This window comes from Pteropus medius, unplaced genomic scaffold (genome assembly GCF_902729225.1).
Source record: "Pteropus medius unplaced genomic scaffold, Ma_sr-lr_union100, whole genome shotgun sequence".
Lineage (NCBI taxonomy): Eukaryota > Metazoa > Chordata > Mammalia > Chiroptera > Pteropodidae > Pteropus > Pteropus medius.
In genome coordinates this window covers 60513-83068 of record NW_024349519.1, presented here as the reverse complement: position 1 = coordinate 83068, position 22556 = coordinate 60513, and the positions used below count along the sequence as shown (strand labels likewise).

General features: G+C 37.3%; 1 protein-coding gene and 1 pseudogene across 8 annotated transcripts in view; both read left to right on the top strand.

The window, feature by feature from the left end:
• Window positions 1-22556, top strand: part of ATF1 (activating transcription factor 1) — a 58820-nt gene that overhangs the window by 11656 nt on the left and 24608 nt on the right. For 5 of the 8 annotated variants that reach the window (XR_005657153.1, XM_039882054.1, XM_039882050.1 and 2 more), the window contains exons 3-4: window positions 9486-9605; window positions 11841-11941. Coding sequence is in view for 5 of the 8 variants with exons in the window: in XM_039882054.1 (XP_039737988.1) it covers window positions 9486-9605; window positions 11841-11941 (221 nt within the window). In the remaining 3 variants the exon portion in view is untranslated. The remainder of the gene's footprint in view (window positions 1-9485; window positions 9606-11840; window positions 11942-22556) is intronic. The other 3 variants (XR_005657154.1, XM_039882056.1, XM_039882053.1) reach the window with 1 other exon arrangement.
• LOC120618763 (uncharacterized) lies at window positions 15013-15131 on the top strand (annotated as a pseudogene).

Genomic DNA, 22556 nt, shown 5'->3' with positions numbered 1-22556 from the left:
GAAGACAGGGTTTTGGAGAGGCATCAAAAACAGAGGCCCTGGCATGGAAGGATACTGGATGTTGTATATTGAAATCGCCACAGATTATATCAGGAGGGGTAGTGGAGACAATAAAGTGATTAGATTAGCATACTAAAGTTTTGAAAAAATGAGGGGGCTTGACTTTCATGTGGACTGCAGCTATGAAACTCTTAAGTTTAGAGTTTTAAGGAAGGATTTTGACGAGACAATGGTCTGGAAGTAGCAATGAAAAGCAAAGGAAGCACCCACCCTATCTATGAGAAGTGAAAGAGAGCTAGAGAAGAGGCAGTGTTCTTTAGAGAGACAAGTTTTGATTATGGCAAGAAGAAGAAGGGGAGGGACTCAATATTTGTTTAATTTTATTTAATTACAAAGTATATGTATATTGAGAGGCAGTCTTGCTTTGTAGAAAGAATGATGGATACAGTCAGAAGACCTGCCTTAAATCCTGATTTTGTTACTTAGTGACTCTGAAACATTGACTAAGTCACTTATTTAGACTTGATGTTCTAAATTAAGGGCATCAGACTTGATGATCTCTAAGGGCTTTTCCAGCTCATAACTTTCAGTAATTCATTATTGTAGAGAAATTTGTATACTTCAACCATGTGTGAATGGGGAAAAAACAGTAATGATAGTTAACAGCTAACATTGAGTATCCATTGTGTGCCAGGTGTATTTCTAAGTATATTACATGTTTTAATGCTTCATACTTCTCATCAACGTACTTTGCTTTTATAATCCCAATTTTAGAGGTCGTACAACTAGTAAGGCTTACAGATAAGATTTGAATTCCAGTGATTTGACTTCTGTCACAGTTTGGATTTTCCAGGAAGCAGACAGTGAGGTGAAGATTAGCATGCAAAATGTCTGTTAGGGAGTCCTCTTGGTATTACCACCTTTGTAAGGGAAAGAAAGGAAGAGAAGGAAGCAGGATTGAGCAGAGGTAGAAGTTGGACAGTGATTCAGTCTCAAGGCCTCAACTGACCCCATAGAGAGCATTGAAGCTGACATAGCTTTTAAGAATTGGAGTAAGGGGCCAGCCAGGTCTTTGTATTCCTGCATGAGCAGTCATTGGATCTTGACTGACCTGGGAAAGGGCGTGTGCAGTCTCAGGTGAAGTGACTGTCATCAGCTAAGGCAATTCCAAAGAGAGCTGACAACTGAACACCGCTAGCAGCTGGGGAAGTCTTTTACTAAGGGAATTTGGGAGTTACTTCATAGTGTCCACTCCAAAATCTATAATCACCATAGTCCTTTATTGTCTCCAGGAAGAGGATGAAGATAAATAAGGATAGTTGAAGAAATTACAGATAGGCCTGACTTCAAAACACTTTTAAAGCAGACTGATCTTCATTCCAATCGTATTTTTGACATGAAAACCCAAAGTTTTTCCAGGGATAAGCTAAGAATAAATGTCTGCACATCAGTGCTTTTGGTAATCCTTTCTTACTTGGAGGTTCTTCATCTAAAGTCTTGGACATTCTTGGTCATTTGGGGGTTTGTTCGTTTGTTTTGTTTTCTACTTTCTGGTGAAGGAAGATTTTCCTATTGAGTGAGTTAGAAATCTAGGTGAATTTATTTGGATGTTTGCAGCATGGATGGTATAGGGGACTAGAAGAATAATTCTCTTTTTTAATTGCTTAACAGGGTCTTTCACAGAGCCAAAAGTTTTAAGTTTTGATTAGGTCCAAAATCTATACATAAATCTATACATAAGACAATAAAGGACTATGGTGATTATAGATTTTGGAGTGGATTTTGTCAGTTTTTTTCTTTGATGGACTGTGCTTTTGGTGTCTCACAACTCTTTGCCTAGGCCTAAATTTCAAAGATTTTTTTCCCTTTGTTCTTACTAAAAGTTTTATATTTTACATTTAAATCCATGATCCATTTTAAGTTAACTTTTGTATAGATTTGAGTTTTTTTGTTTGTTTTTGCCTATGGATATACAACTGCTACAGCACCATTTTGAAAAGAAATCCCTCCTCCATTGAGTTGCTTTTGCATCTTTATCAGAAATCAGTTGGGCAGATTTGTTTGTCTGTTTATGGGTTTTCTTTAGTGTTCCATTGATCTGTATGTCTGTGCCTCTGTCAACACCACAGTCTTGACTACTACGTATAGTAAGCCTTAACATAAGGAGGAATTATTCTTCCCATTTTATTATTATTTTTCAAAATTGTTTTGACTATTTTAGGGCCTTTCTCTTTCCATATAAATTTTAGAATAAGCTTGTGTATATCTACAAAAACTACAGATGAATTTGAGAATTGACATCATGTTGAATCTTCCAATTCTTGAATACAGTAAATCTTTCCAGTTATTTAATCTCCTTTTATTTCTTTCCATAGCATTTTGTCATTTTCATCATACAGATCCTGTATATGTTTTGTTAGACTTGTACCTAAGTAATTTATTTTCTTTGGAGTAATTGTAAACATTGCATATTTTCTTTGGAGCTGTTGTAAATAATGTGTTGATTTTGAATTTCAGTTGTTTGTTGTTAGTATTTAGAACCTAATGCAAATTTTAGTCTAGGAGGGATGATTTTTTTTAAGATTCTTGGGATTTCCTGTGTAGACAATAATGTCATCTGCAGATAGAGATGGTTTTCTTTCTTTTTTCCCAATCTGTATGCATTTAATTTCTTTTTCTTGCCTTATTGCACTGACTAGAACTTTCAGAACTATGTTGAATAGAGCGGTGAGAATGGAGATCTTTTCTTTTGTTCCCAATTTTAAAGGGAAGGCATTCATTCTTTCATCATTAAGTCTGATGTTAGCTGTAGGTTTTTCAGAGATGCTCTTCATGAATTGTACTTGGTGAACATTCTTGTATATGTCTGTGTTACATATGAATTGCTTGGTCATAGGGTATGCAAACGTTTAGTTACAGAAGATACTGCCAACAGATTTACAAATGCGTGTCATTTTACACCACCAGAAATGTATGCGAACACTGTTGATCCATTTAAATTCCCAAAATTGGTATTGTGAGTTTAAGTGATAACCATTCTGGTGGATATGTAGCCATATCTTATGATTTGGTTTGTTTTTTTGGAGTTATAATTGACATATACTGGTTCCAGGTATACAACCTAATGATTGATTGAATATTTGTATACATTGTGAAATGATCTCCGGGAAAAGTCTAGTTAATGATTGTCACCACACCTACTTAAAATTTATTTTTTGTTGTTGTGAGGACTTTTAAGATTTACTCTCTTAGAAACTTTCAAATATGCAGTATAGTATTATTAACTATAGTCACTATGTTGTACATTGCATCCCCATGATTTATTTTATAACTGAAAGTTTGTACTTTTTGACCCCTTCACGCATTTTATTCTCCCCTACTCACCCCCCACCTCTGACAACCAACAGTTTGTTTTCTGTATCTGTGAACTTGTATTCAGGGTTTTGGTTCCACACATAAGTGAGATCATGTAATATTTGTCTTTATCAGCCTGACTTATTTCACTTAGCATAATGCCCTAAGGGTCCATCCATGTTGTTGCAAATGGCAAGATTTTATTTTATTTTTTTTATGGCTGAACAGTATTCCATTGTAGTCTTCTAGTCTGTCATATTATTTGTGCCCTTTGACCCACATGTTCCATGTTTCTTTTTCTCTCCTTTCTTGTCTTCTTTTTAGTCCGTCCCACCATCACTTGTATCATTTTGGACTGTACATAAACTAGGTAACTACTTTTTTAGTGATTATCCTAACTACAACATGCTTACCTAGTAAAGTGTAAAGTTAATCATACTTTTACTGTCCTCTCAGATGATCTATTGACCTTAGAACATTTATTTTCATTTATCCTCTTTGTAACTTGTTGCTGTTGTTAGAACTTAATTTTATCTTTTTATCTTGTTATCCCATAAAACATCATAATTATTTTATGTAGTCAACATTATTTGTTTTTTCCCCCATATATTTATCACTTTTGTTGCTCTTTTTTCTTTGTTCCATTCAAGGTGACTTTTCTTTTATCTTAAGTATATATTTTAGAAAAACCTCAACATTATAGACATTTTGAGCTGATTTTTTTTTGTTGTGGGGGACTGACTGTGCATTGTGGGATGTTTAACAGTATTCCTGGCCTCTGCCCAGTAGATGTCAGTAACACCCCCATTTGACAAAATCTAAAAATTCCCCAGATGTTGCCAAGTGTTGGTGAGGGGTGGCGGATCGTTTCTAGTTGAGAATCACTGCTTTAGAATTTCCTTTGTTATAAGGCTTCTGATGGTGGTGCCGTCTGTTTTTGTTTGTTGAAAATAACCTATTTTATCCTAATTTTTAAAAGATATTTTCATTGGGCATAGAATTCTAGGGTTTGGTTTTGTTTTTTAGCAAGTGTAAAATACCATTCTGCTGGCTTCTGTCTTCCACTGTTGCCTTCGAGAAGTCAGTAGACTATTGCTGTGTTAAGTGTAATCTGTCTTTTTCCTTCGGATGTTTTTCTAGTCTTCTTTTTGTCCTTAGTTTTACATATTCCATTATGTTGCATTTAGGTGTGCGATTCTTTTTATTTATTCCATGTGGAGGTTTTTAGTCTTCTTGAATCTATGGTTTGGTGTCTATCATTATTTATAAAACATTTTCAGGCATTATCTCCTCACATTTTGCCTCTGACCACTTTCTTTGTCCTTCTCTCTCTATCCTCTTCTGTCTCTTTATCTATCATGTTTTACACTTGTTTGCCTCTCTGTGTTGCAGTTCAGATTATTTCTTCTTACCTATCATTTAGCTCACTAATTCTCTCTTTAACTTTGTCTAATCTGCTGGTATATCTGAACAATGATGTTTTAAAATTTCAAGTATTACATCTTTCTTTATAGAAAATCTATTTAGTTCTTTTTCATATCTACTATAGTTTTCTGTTTCCTGAAGATATGTTTAAGCTTGTCCTGAATATGTTTCTTTATAAACATAATATGCATAATTATTTTATAATGTGTCTGTGATAATGCCAGTATCTAAAATCACTTGAGTCTAATTCTGCTGCTGTTTTTGTTTCTTGCTAATGGTGCCATGTGTGATTCGTTATTTTTTATTCTTTATTGTCCATTAATCTTGAAAAATTGAAAGGGAATTCTTTGTGGTCAAGGATCAAAGTGCCTTTCTTCAAAAAGAATTTAATATTGCCGGGCTCCTGGAGAACCATTTTCAGGGTTTAAGGCTCAGGCCTTTTTGGACTATCTACGTGATGTAGACTTGGGCTGTAATTCTGTTGGACAGCTAATTACATCTTTTTCAGCCCTTCCCAACTGTACACCCACACAACTTTCCTTCTGTTACCTTATCCTGAGTGTGTGGCCCTTTGCAAGTCCCAGTTTAATAGCAGGTCCCCTATCTTTACCTAGAGAAAACCCTGGCCTTTCTATGTACTTTGTTTTTTTTTTAGCTCTAGCTCAGATTTTTGCTGGTGATTTAGAATCTAGAGTCTTTAAAATATAAGTGAAGCAGAGGACAAGGAAATGTCAAGAAATACAAAGGATCTGAGACTTTACCCTGCCTACAAGGTAATAAGCTAGACTGCCTCAGTTTCGTGAATGCTGGCAGAAGACATGAGAATCCTAGTCTAGAGAAAAAGGACTTTAACAGGGGTCCCCAACCCTCGGGTCACTGACATGTCCTGGTCAGTGGCCTGTTAGGAACCAGGCCGCACAGCCAGAGGTGAGCGGCTAGTGAGCAAGTGAAGCTTCGTCTGTATTTGCAGCCGCTCCCCAGTGCTAGCATCACTGCCTCAGCTCCACCTCAGATCATCAGGCATTAGATTCTCATAGGAGCACAGTCCCTGGTGCCAAAAAGGTTGGGGACTGCTGCTTTAGAACTCATGGCACAGCAAACAGCATGAGCTTCATGTTTGTTCAGTTCTCCTTGTCTTCCAAGTTTCATGAAGTAATGCAGAGTGACTTAGGTGGATGCTGCACCTGCAGTGGGTTTGTATCATTGCTGAGGGGAACTCTACGTTTAGGGAACCCCAGACTTTTAAAGAGAGCTTCTAGCAAACCTGTCCAACCTTTGCCCTCGAGGGAGACATTATTTTTATTGTTCTGGACAGCAAACCTCTGCCCTTTGCACTGAAGGGAGGTACCAATTTGTTTTCCAAAGCTGTTCACCATACAAACATCCTTGAAAAGATAGTCCAGAACAAAAGTTGTCAGTGCCTCTGCTCAGAAGACTCACAGAAACACCAGACCCGTAGAAAATTGTCTCTCAACGAGGAGGATATATTTCCTTTTTGTCCCACCTTCTCTCTATTTCGAACTTCCCAACATTTTTTTCTAGATGACAAAAAACTAGATGGTTTTATTCTTTTACTTTTGCCATACATATCCCCCTCTCTTTCCACACATCCCCAAGCACTCTCTCATACATTTATTTGGTGTGAAACTTTACTTTTCATCCAGGCTTTTAAGAACAAACAAATGCCATATGTTGAGACATATGTGTACTGAAGCAGTATATTTAAAACTTTAATTGGTATCTTTGTGATTGGCTCTGAATACCGTAGCTAGTCTATTGTCTGTCTTTTTTATCTTGAAGGTTTAGCACAGCACCTGGACTATAGGTTAACATTTGTTGAGTCTCGTTCTAGTTAATCCAAACACTTAGTCCTAATATTCAAAAGATAATATTGCTTAGATTTGGATATCTAACTACCACCCCCTAATTCTCTAGAGTAATATTTCTCAAAATATGGTACATATTCCACCACTGGTGATATTCCAGTTCTCTTTAGATCATAACATGGATGAACATTTTAATTTTAATGTGTTAAATTCAAATATATCATCTCTTATTTGAAAGTTAGGGCATTGGCTGGAACAGATACCCATGGCCCTATTAAAACTTAGAGCAGAAAACATTTCTTCCTGGACATACTGGCTTGAGGAAACTGAGGTCCTGAGAGATTAAGTACTCTGCTCCAAAGCCTGTGTGCCAGTCTGGAGTTAGAAGACTTTGGATTCAAACTCTAAAAAGAGGCTTCTTTCTCATGCCACTCTACTAATTCCTTGTTCTCCCTCATCCATTTGTTTATAGTCCAGGGATCCAGTGATTCGGTAGCTAAGGAGTATGCTAATTTTTGCCGGTTACTTGTATAAGAGGAACTTTGGTCAGCTACCCTATGGAGTGAGAGGAAATCAAGGTCTCGTAGCCCCTAATTTAACCAGAGCAGCTCCATAAAAATCCTTTTCTTTCTCTTGTTCTAAAATCTCCTAAGAGGAGTTCTGTGTTTGGAGCCATAGTATACTAGCAGGTTCTACATCTCTAATATCTAAGAACTGCACTGTTCAATATGGTAGCCACTAGTCACAGTGGGATAGATTTTAATTTAAATAACTTAAAATTAAACTAAAAATCAGTCCCTCAGTCACACTAGCCTTTTCAAATGCTTGATATTCACTGTGACTAGTGACTACCATGTTGGATGGTACAGATCATAGAACTTTTACATCACTGCTGAAAGCTCTGTTAGTGCTGACAAGTCCTGGGTGGAGGCAGTCATCTGTATTTCATACTCAGGTTAGAATTGGAGGACTAGCTCTGTTCTTTGAGAGAGATCTCAGGATTATATTATCAAGTTTGAGAGTGGGAGTGGGATGACACCAGGCTTTGGGACCCTGAGTAATGAGCATTTTGTGAGGTTAGAACAGTGATAAGGGGGAAGGACTACCTAAAACAAAATCTGATGCCTTTTCTTCTTTTCTACCTGCCAGACCTAAAGTCTGCACCAGACTAAAAGGATTGCTGGAAACCCTGGAGGAATGATTGTTTTTTTGTTTTGTTTTGCTTAGAAATGTAAATTAATCCCATCAAGGCTCTCCCTACTAGTCGAATGACTGGCTTAATTTGGGGTCTGAAAGGTAAGGGAGGGGGATTTTCATTTATTAACTGCATATAATTGTAATTCTAGAGCTGGACTGTTAAGATTTGTGAATTCTGTTTATTTTTACTCTTTAATTTCTGTATCCCCATATTGAGGTACTGTCAAAGAGAAACAGAGCTGGGCATTTGTTAAGGGCAGCAGGGCAGATTTCATTCAGGCTAATGCATGAAAGGAGACTCCAGCATAAATTGAGTTCAACTCTGCTAAAACAAAAGGTGGGAGTCTTTTAAAACACTGCAGTGTGCTAAAGGAAAAGTGCTAAAGATGTTAGGTGGGCAGGTTGGTCATTGTGATTAAGCCATCAGTGTTTGCTAATTAGTGGTTATTAAAGTTAGACTCCTACTCTCCCACTGAGACTAGAAGATAAGGGCACTATTCTTCTTAATGATTGTATTTCAAGGGATGGCTCCCAAGTCCTTGTGAAAGAAATTTCTGAGTTGTGGAATAATTACATCCTAAGGGTCAGAGAAAGGATTTACAATTGCAAGTTTTCTAAAGGAAATGCTCCAAGAAAAGTGAGGTTAGGGGCCTGTAGTCAGGTTTTGGCTAGAACAAATAGCATTAAGCTTTCTTTCTCAACAGGCATTTTAAGGGGGCTGGGGTCATCCTGGGGACATGGCCTTGAACTGATAGAAGCTGTGCTAGAGTTTGGTCATGTTCTTGGGAGTAGGGGGAGGTTGGATGGAGTTGTTTGTGCTGAGAATTTACATTTCTCAGTATCTGGACAAAATTTTATATACAAAATTTCATGACTTGGGCATTTTGGGGAATGAGAGACTGGAATTTAATCCAGTCTTGGGAAGAGGCAAAGAACCTTCAATGAAAAGGAATAAAGCATTGTTTTGGGGGCCTAAAGCAAATAGCGGAGCAGTCAGGAAGGTGACTTTTGGGACTGGAGAAGCAACTATGGATTTTATTTTGTGATTCAAGTCCAAAAATGAATGGTATGAATCAGTAGTCCAGAGGAAGGCAAGAGCTTCCTAGAATTGAGCTCAGCTTTGAGGGGTGATAGGTGGGCTTTTCTTGGTATTTCCATGAAACTCCATCTAAATTCCACAGAAATAAATTACAATTTTCATGGTTCAGTTATTTGCCTGAAAGATTTGATTTTTCTTTAAAGATACTACCCAAAGGTGATATTTCTCTTACTTTTTGACTCTTGATTGGTTTTCAACCAGTTTTCTTCAGAATAACATGTAAAGGCCCTCTATGTTTTTGCAGTCAATTCCTCTGCCAGAAATGCCTTCCAACCCCCTTCCCCATATATACTTTCAGGGAATTGTTTATCCTTCAAGACCCAGCTGAAGTAGCACCCTCTCTTTGTTCCCAAAGCATAGTACTTTCTACTTTTCCTCTTATGTTATAGCTCTTATTTCTGTTTGTTATAATCAGTTTGTAGCTTCAACTCCCTAGTCTCTGGCCCATAGAAGATACCTAACATTTGGTTAATAGGTGTGGTTAAATAAGCTCTGAAATGTGTTTTCCACTGTTAAGAACTCAGGTATCTTATGTGCATAGGTATAATATATATTTTGTTAATTGGATTTTTATTTGTTCTTAGATGTCATTAAGAGGATCTGCGCCAGTGACAATTGTACCTCTTCCTGGAGAGCAAGTACAGGTTCAGGGGGTCATCCAGACAGCTCAGTCTTCTGTAATTCACCCACCACACGTGCAAACGGTACAGAAATTCAAAGACTTAGTGGTTGAGAGAGGGGAATTTTGTACCCTGAGTCTTTGGACACATTGCAGTTGCTGTAGTTAAGATATTATAGATCAAGATAATAAAATCGTCATGGAAATTAGACTATAGAACAAATGAGGCAAATGGAAAACTTTTAGAATTTCTAGTTTCATGCATATACTGCCCAGTGAAAACAGAAGGCAATTTGGGAGGAAATTATTGCTTAGAACTTATGGAAAGGATTTTCTTAAGAGAAAGCACCTTTTTTATCCCAGTGGTATCTATCCTTCATGAAAAAGAGAATTCTGAAGCAAGGGTGATGATGTGAGTATCTTAGCAAAGTAAGAAAGTACCTTCCTTATGCTTTAAGGAGGTCAAATAAAAGAGAGTTCTCTCATAGTAAAACAGAGTTCTTATTTATATCTTATCTACCTTCATATTAACTCCTGACAATGCTAGGAAGGAAAGAGCCATGCTGGGTTCCTTTTCTTCCTATTCTTTTTCCTCATTTTATCTTCTGGCTCCTGTGAATCTCATAATGCCTTTGGTCATCTCTCATTTTTAGAAGCAGCTATCCTAGAAGAAAAGCTGTGTACCTCACTTTTCCTCCTGAATATATACCATCTGGCAGTGTTGTCAGCTCCAGAGCTGTATCTTTATGTTGTTTTCCTATATGAAAGGTGGCTGCTGCATGGATTTTTTAGTTTTTGTATGAAGATTTTATTCTGATTTACTAGTGCTGTCATTAAAGAGAAATACTTGATCTTAGTTATAAGTAATATCTTAGTTTTATAAATTATTTTCTTAGAGTTCAGTTGGAGGCTTTAGAATAAACTTAGGGACAGTGAAAACAGTGGGAGGTTTAGATTAGAAATGTTATATTCATGATGCTCAAGGTAACAACAGATTTTTCTTAATTATTACTGTTATTATCCATTACTGTTATTTCTTAATTATTTTAGGTTGCAATTGTTTCTATCAAAAGTTTTAATGTAAGATATAAGAAGTTGTACACTAGAACTTGTTTTTAAAGGACATTATAGACTATAAAACAAGCTTCTCTGGAAATTTAAGATCTAAGCCTAAATAATTTAGCTTTCTATAGATAGTAATAATAATGTAGAGAATTGATTTGTGTCCTTTCTTGAAGCCTACTCAGATTATTTTATTTTTTAAATAAAGATGAAGTCAGGTGTCACAATGCAACTTTGGACACATGTTGGGCAATGTAATACATTTTAAAAATTAAAAATAACTTGTTTTCTCAATCGTAAGATATCGTAACTTAAAACTTGCATATGGTTATTGTGTTGACATAGTTTTAAAGGGTTTATTAATAGTTAACATTTAATTTGTGCTTGCTGTGTGCCATGTACTAATTTGCTTTACCTGTATTAACTCATTTAACTGTGAAGTGAGATAAAATTAATTAGAGATTTTTAAATTGCATATGTTTATACCTGCTTTTGCCAGTGACCTCTACCTTGCTAAATCTAATGGTCTGTTCTCAGTCCTTGTTTTACTTCACCTGTTAGCTCCATTTGGTGTGGTAGATCATTCTTTTCTCAATGCACAGTCTTCCCTAGTTTTCCAAGGACACCTCACTCATTTGGCATTCTTCCTGCCTCACTGGTGGCTTGTTCTTGGTTTCATTTGCTGGCTCCCCTCTTCCCAGCCTCAATGTTAGAGTGTTCCTGGGTTTTGTTCTTGGTCCTCATCTAGTCTTAATGTCTTTAAGGACTATCTAAAGTGCTGTGACTCCCAAATTTATATGTAGCCCAAACTTTTTTTCTGACTCATAGGCTTGCGTATTCAGCAGTCTCTTCAATGTCATTATCTAATATTAGATATTAGTTGGATATCTAATAGCGTTTCAAAGTTAGCATGTCCAAAATCCAAATCAGATAACAATGATTTAAAAAAAAACCTGACTAATGTGCATCAGTATAGAAATAGGGTGGAGATCAGAGATTGGTCTTTACAACTCTAGTGAAATAGTATTCCTTTATTTTGGGGATAGATTTTCTTCTTAGTTTTGAGCCTGCTGTACTGAATGTTCCTTTAATTAGTTTGGGCTCCTGAAATAAACTCTTCTTTTTCCATTTCCTTTTGTTTCTTTCTGTTAGACCTTAGATTTAATGACAAGTGAATTTGGGTGGTAGGAGATAGATCCTTTTAAATTCTTTTTCCACCTGCATTGTTTATCATAGTAAAACCAGTTCTGTTTTTTAGGTATCATCTTTATCAGAAAGTGAGGAGTCTCAGGACTCATCTGATAGTATAGGCTCGTCACAGAAAGCCCACGGGATCCTAGCACGGCGCCCATCTTATAGGTGAGTACTCTTGTATCAAACCCTGCATGTGCTATAATATCAAATGATTTCAAATGGTGCTATGGAAAAGCAAAGTATATAAAGAGGGAGCATGTGTTTGTATAGGAAGGGAATTATTAAGAGAAATAGATTTGAGCCAGATTATGAAGGGTCCGAGTAGCTGTACCAAAGAGAAATTTAGACTTATCTTTTGGGAAAGTATTAGATTTCCACATTTACTTTTAGGTAGTTAACTTTAGTAGCAGTACAAAAGGACTGTAGATTTTATTAATTGAATTACTTTGTGTTCCCTTTCTTAACTTTCTAACTCTTGGCCTTTGTTACTTGTGTATCCCTTTGCTGAAACACATTGTTCTACATTCTGCATAACTTCTGCATATACCTGAGGCCTCATTTCTGCCTGGAAGCCTTCTTTGATTGCTTTCTCTCCAACTCCCCCAAGACCAAGTTTAGGCTTTCTTCTCTGGCATCCTTTGACTGACCCTTGTTACAGTACTTATCTTCATCTTGTTGGAATTCCAGTTTACGGGCATGGCCCATCTATTATTATTTTTGTGCGTGTGATCCCGGGGCCTAGCAAAGTTACCATACAAGAGTAGTATCAATAATTACTTGCTGAATGATGATCTGGAAGTAGTACAACTGAGTGACAGAAAGCTGTTGAAATAATCTGGATGATTTCATATGCGTAGTAGGATAGCTTTGGAGTAGGTAGATTGAGACATTTCTGTGGTAGAATTGACAAATCTGGTGACTAGATGGTAGGTGGAAAAGGAGACCAAAAAAAAAGGGCGAAACTCTGTCTTTGAAATACATAAACAAATGCAGTAAGATTTTAGATATTACGAGAACTGTGTATATGGCATAGTCATTCCTGCTGGTGGAAAGAGTAGGAAAGACTTCATAAAAGATGTGATCACATCACCACCAGTCTGATAAATTTTGTGAGACAGGGGCAGGGAGGGGTTTTATAAGGCAGGGAAAGAGCTTCTTAGGCTGAAGGAACAGTGTAATCAAAGGTAAGTTGCATGTTGTGAATGAGGTTGGCTTGTTCTGGGAATTGGGAACTTAAGCTACTGAGAAAAAGAGGTTTAGCAACAAAAGATAAACGAGAGTCACATTACATAGAACCTTATTACAAAATAGAAAGAAATGTAGGAGACAGAAACATGTAAGATAAGAATGGTCTTGGTTCACAAATTGGACCCTGTTACAGAGAGGGTTAGGAGAAACTAAAGAAAGAGGTAGACCACCCGATGATCGGTGGCAGGTTTAATAAGCAAGGGAACTTACTAGGCAGCTACAAAATGAGTAGATCTTTGCCCCGCCTGCCAGAATCTTAAAAGTTTATATGGGGGCTTAATTGGGTTCAGTCACATATACTGTTACTTATGAGTGATCACCAGCCAAACCAATCTGAGTTCAGCCCACTGGCTGCTGCAGTTTATTCCTGTTCCTAGGCATCTGTCTGTATACCAGGCATCAGCAGGAATTTCCCTCATCTTTCTCTACAGGCCACAAAGGCTGCCACAGGAATAGGTGTTGGGGCATTGGGAGGCTCTACAAATGTGGGCCTAGTAGCACTCACATTTCTAGAGACAATGGATTGGCAGACAGTGTACTCCTCTGCAAATAGGTATGCTACTTATTCACAGTGGGAGTTAGAGCATAGCAGAGGTGGGTCAATAGAACATATTCTCAAAACCCACCTCTTACCCAGAGGAGAGCTGCTAGCTGTAGATTGGGTTTCTGCCCTCTTCCAGAGCTGGGACCAAAATCGTAGAGTACTGTCTCCTTCTGTTGTCTCTGCCACAGTGCCCAACCTATACCTTCTGGAGTCATAGACACATTTAACTAATTGGTAGCCCTGCTTAGGAGATGCCCAGAGCTTTAATCTGCTTCACTAGTATTTTTTCCTTCTCAAAGGCAGCTTGCTGCTCTCATCCCCAGTCCCGCCTATGCTCTTTCTTCACCAGGCTATATAAGGGACGAGGGTACTGTGCCAGATAGGCGATAAAAGTCCTCAAAACCCCCAAATCTCTACAAAGGCATGTGCCTCTTTATAGTTCTTAGGGGTTGAATAGGGTTGTACTTCATCAATCACAACTTCTAGGACATCTTACCAACCAAAAACGTTATGGTAGTGCCTGGACCTTGAATTTTCTGTAGGTTCACTGCCCATCCTCTCCCTCACAGATGTTCCAGCAAAGTCTGCAGAGTGTCCTGCAACAGAGGCAAGTCTTCACATATTAACATTATATCATCAGTGTAATGGGTCCATTTTACTGATGTGGGGAAGGAAAACAGGGACTGATCTTGGGCTACCATCCATGACATATTGTGAGGCTGGCAGGTAGTGTTGGGTAAGCACTTGAAAGGTCTATTATTGTCCCTCCTACATGAAGGCAAATTGATCTTAGTTACCAGAAACCGGTACTTGTCAGTCTTTCTCAAGAATCTCCTTGGAGATGAAGCCCTTTTGCAGGAACACTTGAAAAAGCTTCAGAGTAAAACAATAACTATAAATGATGAAATATTTAAGAATGGTCATAGTTAAACTAGATCTCTTTGAGCATTCAATGTAATGCAGTTGATAAGGAAGTTGGTTATTTCTGTCACATTTTAAAATTATGACTGATGACACTGTACCAGGACATATCAGATTTTTAAGAATTTAATACAAATATGCCCTAAAGAAAGTTTAGAATCACTTCTTATTTGACAATACATTGGTATAATTTAACATATAGCCTAATTAGTTTAACATCTCCCTTTGAAAGAGAACACATCTTTTGAGAAATGTTCTAGGGACCCTTTGGAAAATCCCAAAGTTAAAGGTCAGCAAGGCTTCGTTTAGAATTTATTTTTGGGAAATTTGTCAAAAATATCAAAAGGTTTTAAAATACTTGATTAAATAAGATCATGCTTATTTTATCTGTTTAACCAAAGTGACAAAAGACTTCAAAGGCAAATATAGAAAATAACAAAGTTATATTAAAAAAAAAAAATCTCTCCTAAAAGAGAAGACTCAGTTTGTTTAAGTAATCAGGAGACCTGATAAAGACAAATGAGTCTACAGCCATGTCACCCTGAACACGCCTGATTTCATCAGGTCTCAGAAGCTAAGCAGGGTCGGGCCTGGTTAGTACTTAGATGGAAGACCACCTAGGAATACCAGGTGCTGTAGGCGATAAGGAAAAAAAAAAGAAAAGACAACATGAACCACAGGAAATTGTTTTAATAAAATACAGAATCTTTGTTTCCTAGGCAGACTACTTAAAAGGTGAATAAAAGCTTTTTGAAGTCTTATCAATAACAAACAGTCCAAGAAAACTGTCCTTTTAGTGGCTGAAATTAAGATTTAAGTACAATTGACTTAAAATATTATTAGTTTCAGGTGTACAACATAGTGATCACCCTGATAAGTCTAGTATCCATCTGACACCATATATAGTTATTACAATATTATTGACTGTATTCCTTATGCTGTACTTTACATCCCCATGACTATTTTTAATAACTGGCAATTTGTATTTCTTAATCCCATTACCTTTTCACCAGCTCTCTAACCCTCTTCCAATCTGGCAGCCATCACTTAGCATAATACCTACCATCTAGGTCCGTCTGTGTTCTTGCAGTGGTAAGATTTCATTCTTTTTTTATGGCTGAATAATATTCCACTGTCTATATGTACATTTTCTTTATGCAGTCGTCTACTGATGGGCACAGAGGTTGCTTCCATATCTTGGCTATTATAAAAAGTGCTGCAGTGAACATAGGGGTGCATTCATCTTTTTGAATTAGTGCTTTGGGTTTCATTAGATAAATACTCAGAAGTAGAATTGCTGGGTCATAAAGTATTTCTAGTTTTAATTTTTTGAGGAACCTCCAAACTGTTTTCCATCATACGGCTGTACCAATTTGTAATTCCACCAGCAGTGCTCAAGGGTTCCCTCTTCTCCACATCTTTGCCCACATTTGTTGTTTGTTGACTTATTTGTGATAGCCATTCTGATAGGTGTGAGGTGGCATCTCATTGTGCTTTTTTTAAATTTGCATTTCTGATGATTAGTGATGTTGAGTATCTTTTCATATGTCTGTCGGCCATCTGTGTGTCCTTTTTGGAGAAATGGCTATTCGGGTCCTCTGCCCATTTATTTTTTATTTTTTTAAATTAAGTTTATTGGGGTAACATTGGTTAATACAATTATATAATTTTCAGATGTACATTGTAATTTGACATCTGTATATTATATTGTGTGATTACTACCCGAAGTCCGGTTTCCTTCAGCTACCATATATTTGATCCCCTTTACCCACTTCACCTTCCCCCTACCTCTCTATATTTGACTCCCTTTACTCCATCTACTTCTTCCCTCCTCCCCCACTCCCAGTCCTCCGGTAATCACTAGTCCATTGTCCATGTCCCTGAGTCTCTTCATTTGTTGCTTTTAGGTTTATATACCACATATAAGTGATATCATGTGATTTTCAACTTTCAGTCTGGCTTATTTTGCTTAGCATGATTATCTCGAGGTCCATCCAGGTTGTTGCAAATGGCAGTATTTCATCTTATGGCTCAGTAATATTCCACTGTATATATGTACCAAAGCTTCTTTAGCCAATCATCTATTGTAGGACACTTCGGTTGCTTCCATGTCCTGGCCACTGTGAATAATACTGCTACGAACATTGGTTTGCAAATATCTTTTCGGATATGAGTTTTCAAGTCTTTGGGGTAAATACCCAGTAGAGGGATTGCTGGATCGTGTGGTAGATCAATTCTTAGTTTTCTGAGGAACCTCCATACTGTTTTCCGTAGCGGCTGTACCAATTTGCAGTCCCACCAGCAGTGTATGAAGGTTCCTTTTTCTCCGCATCCTCTCCAACATTTGTTATTACTTGTCCTGTTGATTAGAGCTATTCTAACAGGTGTCAGATGGTATCTCATTGTGGTTTTGATTTGTATTTCCCTAATAGCTAGCGATGTTGAGCATCTTTTCATATATTTGTTGGCCATTTGTATGTCCTCTAAAAAGAAGTGTCTGTTCAAGTCCTCTGCCCATTTTTTGATTGGACTGTTTGCTTTTTTGTCGTTATCGAGTCGTATGAGTTCTTTGTGTATTTTGGATATTAGACCTTATCGGAGGCATTGCTTGCAAATATATTTTCCCATTCGGATGGTTTTCTCTTTACCTTGTTGACGGTTTCTTTTGCTGAGCAGAAGCTTTTTAGTTTGATGTAGTCTCATTCGTTTATTTTGGCTTTTACTTCCCTTGCCTTTGAGGTCAAATTCATAAAATCCTCTTTAAGTCCAAGGTCCTTGAGTTTAGTTCCTATGTTTTCCTCTATGCATTTTATTGATTCTGGTCTTATATTCAGATCCTTAATCCATTTTGAGTTAATTTTGGTGTGTGGTGATAGACAACAGTCTAGTTTCATTCTTTTGCAGGTGGCCTTCCAATTTTCCCAGCACCATTTATTGAAGAGGCTTTCCTTTTTCTACTGTATGTTTTTGGCTTTTCTGTCAAAAATTATTTGCCCATATAAATATGGGTTTAATTCTGGGTTCTCGATTCTGTTCCACTGGTCCAGGTGTCTGTTTTGCTGCCAATACCATGCCGTTTTGATTACTGTCGCTTTGTAGTATAATTTGAAGCCATTTCTGCCCACTTTTTAAATTGGATTATGTTTTTTTCAAGTTAAGTTGTATGGGTTACTTATAAATTTTGGATATTAATTCTTTATCAAATATATCATTGGCAGATATCTTCTTCCATTCATTTTGTTGATGGCTGCCTTCACAGTACAGAAACTTCACTTTGATATAGTTCCATTTTTTTCTCCTTTTGTTGCCATGCCCGAGGAGACCCATCCAAAAAAAAATATTGCTAAGAGAAATGTCACAGAGTTTGTTTTCTTCTAGGAGTTCTATGGTTTTGGGTCTTATATTTATGTCTTTAATCCATTTTGAGTTTATTTTTATACATGGTGTAAGAAATTGGTCATTTAATTTTTTTGCCTGTTATTTATCCAGTTTTCCCAGCACCACTTATTGAAGAGACTGTCTTTTCCCTAGTGTATATTCTTGCCTCCTTTGTCATAGATTAATTGATCTTACAGGCATGGGTTTATTTCTGAGCTCTCTATTCTGTTCCATTGATGTATGTGTCTGCTTTTATGCCAGTACCGTGCCATTTTGATTACTATAACCTTGTAGTATAGTTTGATATCAGGTTGCGTGGTACTTCCAACTTTGTTCTTTCTCAAGATTGCTTTGGCTATTCAGGTTCTTTTGTGGTTCCATATAAATTTTAAGATTATTTGTTCTAGTTCTTTGCAAAGTACCACTGGTATTTTGCTAGGGATTGCATGGAATCTATAGATTGTTTTGGGTAGTGTGGACATTTTAATGATGTTAATTTTTCCTATCCATAAGCACAGTATATCCTTCCATTTATTTCTGTCTTCAAGCGTCCTCTCGATATCGTATCATGGCATCTTCAAATAATGAGTTTTACTTCTTCCTGTCCAATTTGGATGACTTTCATTTCTTTTTTTTGTATACTGCTGTGGCTAGGACTTCCAATACTATGTTGAATAAAAGTGGGGTGAAGTGGATCTCCTTGTCTTGTTCCTGATTTTAAGAAAAACATCTTTAGCTTTTCACTGTTGAGTATGACATTGCTGTGGGTTTGTTGTATGTAGCCGTTATTATTTGAGGTATGTTCCCTCTATTCCCACTCTGTTTTTGTTTGTTTGTTTGTTTGTTTAGTAAATCATGAACAGCTACTGGATTCACATACTTTTACTATCTCTACTGATATGACCATATGATTTTTATCTTCCATTTTGTTCATGTGGTGAATCACGTTATTTGATTTATGGATACTGAACCAACCTTGCGTCCAGGGAATAAATCCTACTTGACCACGGTGTGTGATCTTTTTAATTTATTGCTGAATTCTGTTTGCTACTCTTTCTTTGAGGATTTTTTACATCTATTTTCTTCAGGGATATAAGTCTGTAACTTTATGTTTTTGTAATGTCTTTGTCTGGTTTTGGAATCAGTGTAATGGTGGCCTTGTAAAATGAGGTTGGAAGCTTTCCCTCTTGACATTTTTGGAATAGTTTGAGAAGGACAGGTGTTAATTCTTCTTTGAATTTTTGGTAAAACTCACTTGTGAAGTCATTTGGTCCAAGACTTTCATTTGTTGGGAGTTTTTCGATTACTGACACAATTTTGTTTGTAGTAATCAGTCTGTTCAGATTTTCTGTTCCTTCTTGATTCAGTCTTGGAAGACTGTATGTTTCTAGGAATTTATCCATTTCCTTCATATTGTCCAATTTGCTGGCATATAATTCTTTAATATTTTCTTATAATCCTTTGCATTTCTGTGGTGGTGGTTGCCACTTCTCTTTCATTTCTGGTTTTATTTATTTGGATCCTGTGCGCCCCCCCCCGCCCCCACCTTTTTGATGAGTCCGGTTAAAGGTTTATCAATTTTGTTTATCTTTTCAAGGAACCAGCTCTTGATTTCATTGACCTTTTGTACTGTTTCTGACTCATTTTTTCCCCACTGATCTTTATTATTTCCTTCCTTCTACTCACTTTGGGCTTTGTTTGCTGTTCCTTTCCTAGTTCCTTTAGGTGTAAGGTTAGATTGTTTTTTGAGATTTTTCTTGTTTCTTGAGGTAGGCCTGTACTGCTATGAATTTTCCTCTTAGGACTGCTTTTGCTGTGTCCCATAGATTTTGAGTCGTTGTGTTTGCATTTTCATGTGTCTCAAAGTGTATTTTGATTTCTTCCTTGATCTCATTGTTAACCCATTCATTGTTTAGTAGCATGCTATTTAGCCTCCATGTGTTTGTGTTTTTCCATTTTTTTCTTGTAATTGACTCCTAGTTTCATATCGTGTGGTCAGAGAAGACGCTGAATATGAATGATTTCAGTCTTCTTAAATTTACTGAGACTTGTTTTGTGGCCTAACATGCGGTCAGTCTATCTTGGAAAATGTTCCAGGTGTACTTGAAAAGAATGTATATTCTGCTGCTTTGGGGTGAGACGGCTCCAAAAGTATCAATTAACTCCATCTGGTCTAGTGTGTCATTTAAGGCCAGTGTTTCCTTGTTGACTTTCTGTCTGGAAGATGTGTCCACTGGTGTCAGTGGGGAGTTAAAGTCCTGTACTATGACTGTTACTGTTGATCTCACCCTTTATGTCAGTCCGTATTTGCTTCATATAGTTAGGTGCTCCTTTACTGGGTGTATAGATATTTTGAGTTATGTCCTCTTGCTGGATGATCCCTTTATCTTTATGAAATACCTTCTTTGTCTTTTGTTACAGCACCTGTTTTAAAGTCAGTTTTGTCTAAGTATTGCTGCCCCAGCTTTTTTTTTATTTCCATTTGCATGAAATATGTTTTTCCATTCCTTTACATTTTTAGTTTTGTATGTCTTTTGAGCTGGAGTGTGTCTCTTGTAGGTAGCATATGTATAGGTCTTGTTTTTTTAATCCATTCAGTCACCCTATGTCTTTTTTTGCAACATTCAGTCACTTTACATTTAAAATAATTATTGATAGATGTATAGTTATTATTGCTATTTTATTGTTTTTGTGTTTCTTCTCTGTTCCTTCCTTATTCTCTTGCTCTCTTGTATATGTTGATGACTTTCTGTAGTGTTATATTTAATTCCTTTCTCTATATTTCTTGTATATCTCTTGTAGAGTTTTGGTTTGTGGTTACCACGTGCTTCCTATATACCAGGCTATATTTATAGCAGTTATTTTAAGTTTGAACACATTTTAAAATCACCACAATTTTGAATCTCTCCCTTCCACATTTATATTTCGGTCATTATTTTTTTACTTCTTTTGTGTGTATCCCTTAATTTATTATTGTAATTACACATGACCTTCCTACTATTACCTTTTAACCTTTATACTAGCTTTATACTTGGTCGATCCACTTTTAACCTTTATACTAGCTTTATACTTGGTCGATCCACTGCTTTTATTATGTGTTTTCAATTAGAATTTTTTTCCTGTATTTTCTTACTCATATTTTTTATCTTTATGTTTCTTTAAAAAGTCCTTTAGCATTTCTTATACTGGTTTAGTGGTGATGAACTCCTTTAGTATATTCTTGTTTGGGAAACTATCACTCCTTCAGTCTATATGGTGTCTTGCTGTGTACCTTAGTCATAGGTCCTTTGGTTCATCGCTTTGAATATTTCATGCCAGTCCCTGCCTGCCTGTAAAGTTTCTGTTGAGAATTCAATTGACAGCCTTATGGGAGCTCCCTCGTACATCACTAACCGCTTTTCTCTTGCTACTGTTAAGATTCTCTTTGTCTTTAACCTTTGGCCTTTTAAATTACGATGTGTGTTGATATGGGCTGCTTTGGGGTCAGCTCGTTTGGGACCTTCTGTGCTTCCTGGACTTGTATGTCTATTTTCTTCGTCAGGTTAAGCACATTTTCAATCCTCGCTCTCTCTCTTCTGGTATTCTGTGACACAAATGTTGGTATGCTTGATATTGCCGTAGGGGTCCCTTAAGCTATCTTTTTTCTTTTTGCTGTTCCGATTGTTTTCTGGATGGCTAGTTCAATCCTCTGCTTCATCTAATTTGCAGTTGATTCTGTGTAATGTATTCTTTATTTCTGCCTGGTTTTTTTTAATATTTCTTATCTCTTTGTTGAAGGTCTTACTGAGTTCATCTAGTCCTCCCCTAATTTCATTGAACATCCTTATAACCACTGTTTTGAACTCTGCATCTGGTAGATTGCTTTCCTCCATTTCATTTAGTTCTTTTTCTGGAGTTCCTCATTTTGGCTGCCTCCCTATGTTTGTTTTTATGTGTTAGGTAAATCTATTATATGTCCCGGTCCTGGCAGACTGGCCTAATGTAGTAAGGGTCTAGTGCACAGTCTTGGTGGTCACCCGAGCTGGGCCTTTCAGGGTTGTGTCCTCCTGGTGTAGCTGAGCCTTGATTGCTGTTTGCTTGTCAGTGAGTGGGATTGGCCGTGACTGCAGATGGGCTATTGTGCAGGGGCTGACCCCATGGAGCACGAATTGCTTTAGCAAGACTCTGCTCCCAGCGAAGTCTGCCCTTCAGTGTGTCATTTGTGGAGCTGGTCGAGTGGTGCTCTGATGTGGTCTGAAGCCAACCATGGAGTGTGCTAGTTCTAGAGCCTCTTGGGAGGGGCTTTGGTTCAGGCCAAGGTCAGCCATCACTTGTGACCTCCTGGTTGTAACGACAAAGTGATCTGCGGTTGGCTGCCACTATTGCCAGGCTTGGGACCCTTTGGTGGGTACCATGCTGTGAGCTGAGGCCAACCACCACTATGTGGGTATGTGGCTATTTAGTTGAAGCTACATTCCAAACCAAGACTGGCTGCCACTTCTGTAAGGCTCAAAGGCCACCTAATGAGAGTTACAATGGAAGCTGAGACCAGTTGCTACTTGCGCTGGGTTTGGGGGCCACTCAGCAAGAGATTTAGGGCACAAAGAAGCCAACCATCTGGAAGATGTGTCCACTGGTGTCAGTGGGGAGTTAAAGTCCTGTACTATGACACACTAGACCAGATGGAGTTAATTGTTTTGGGTTTGTGGA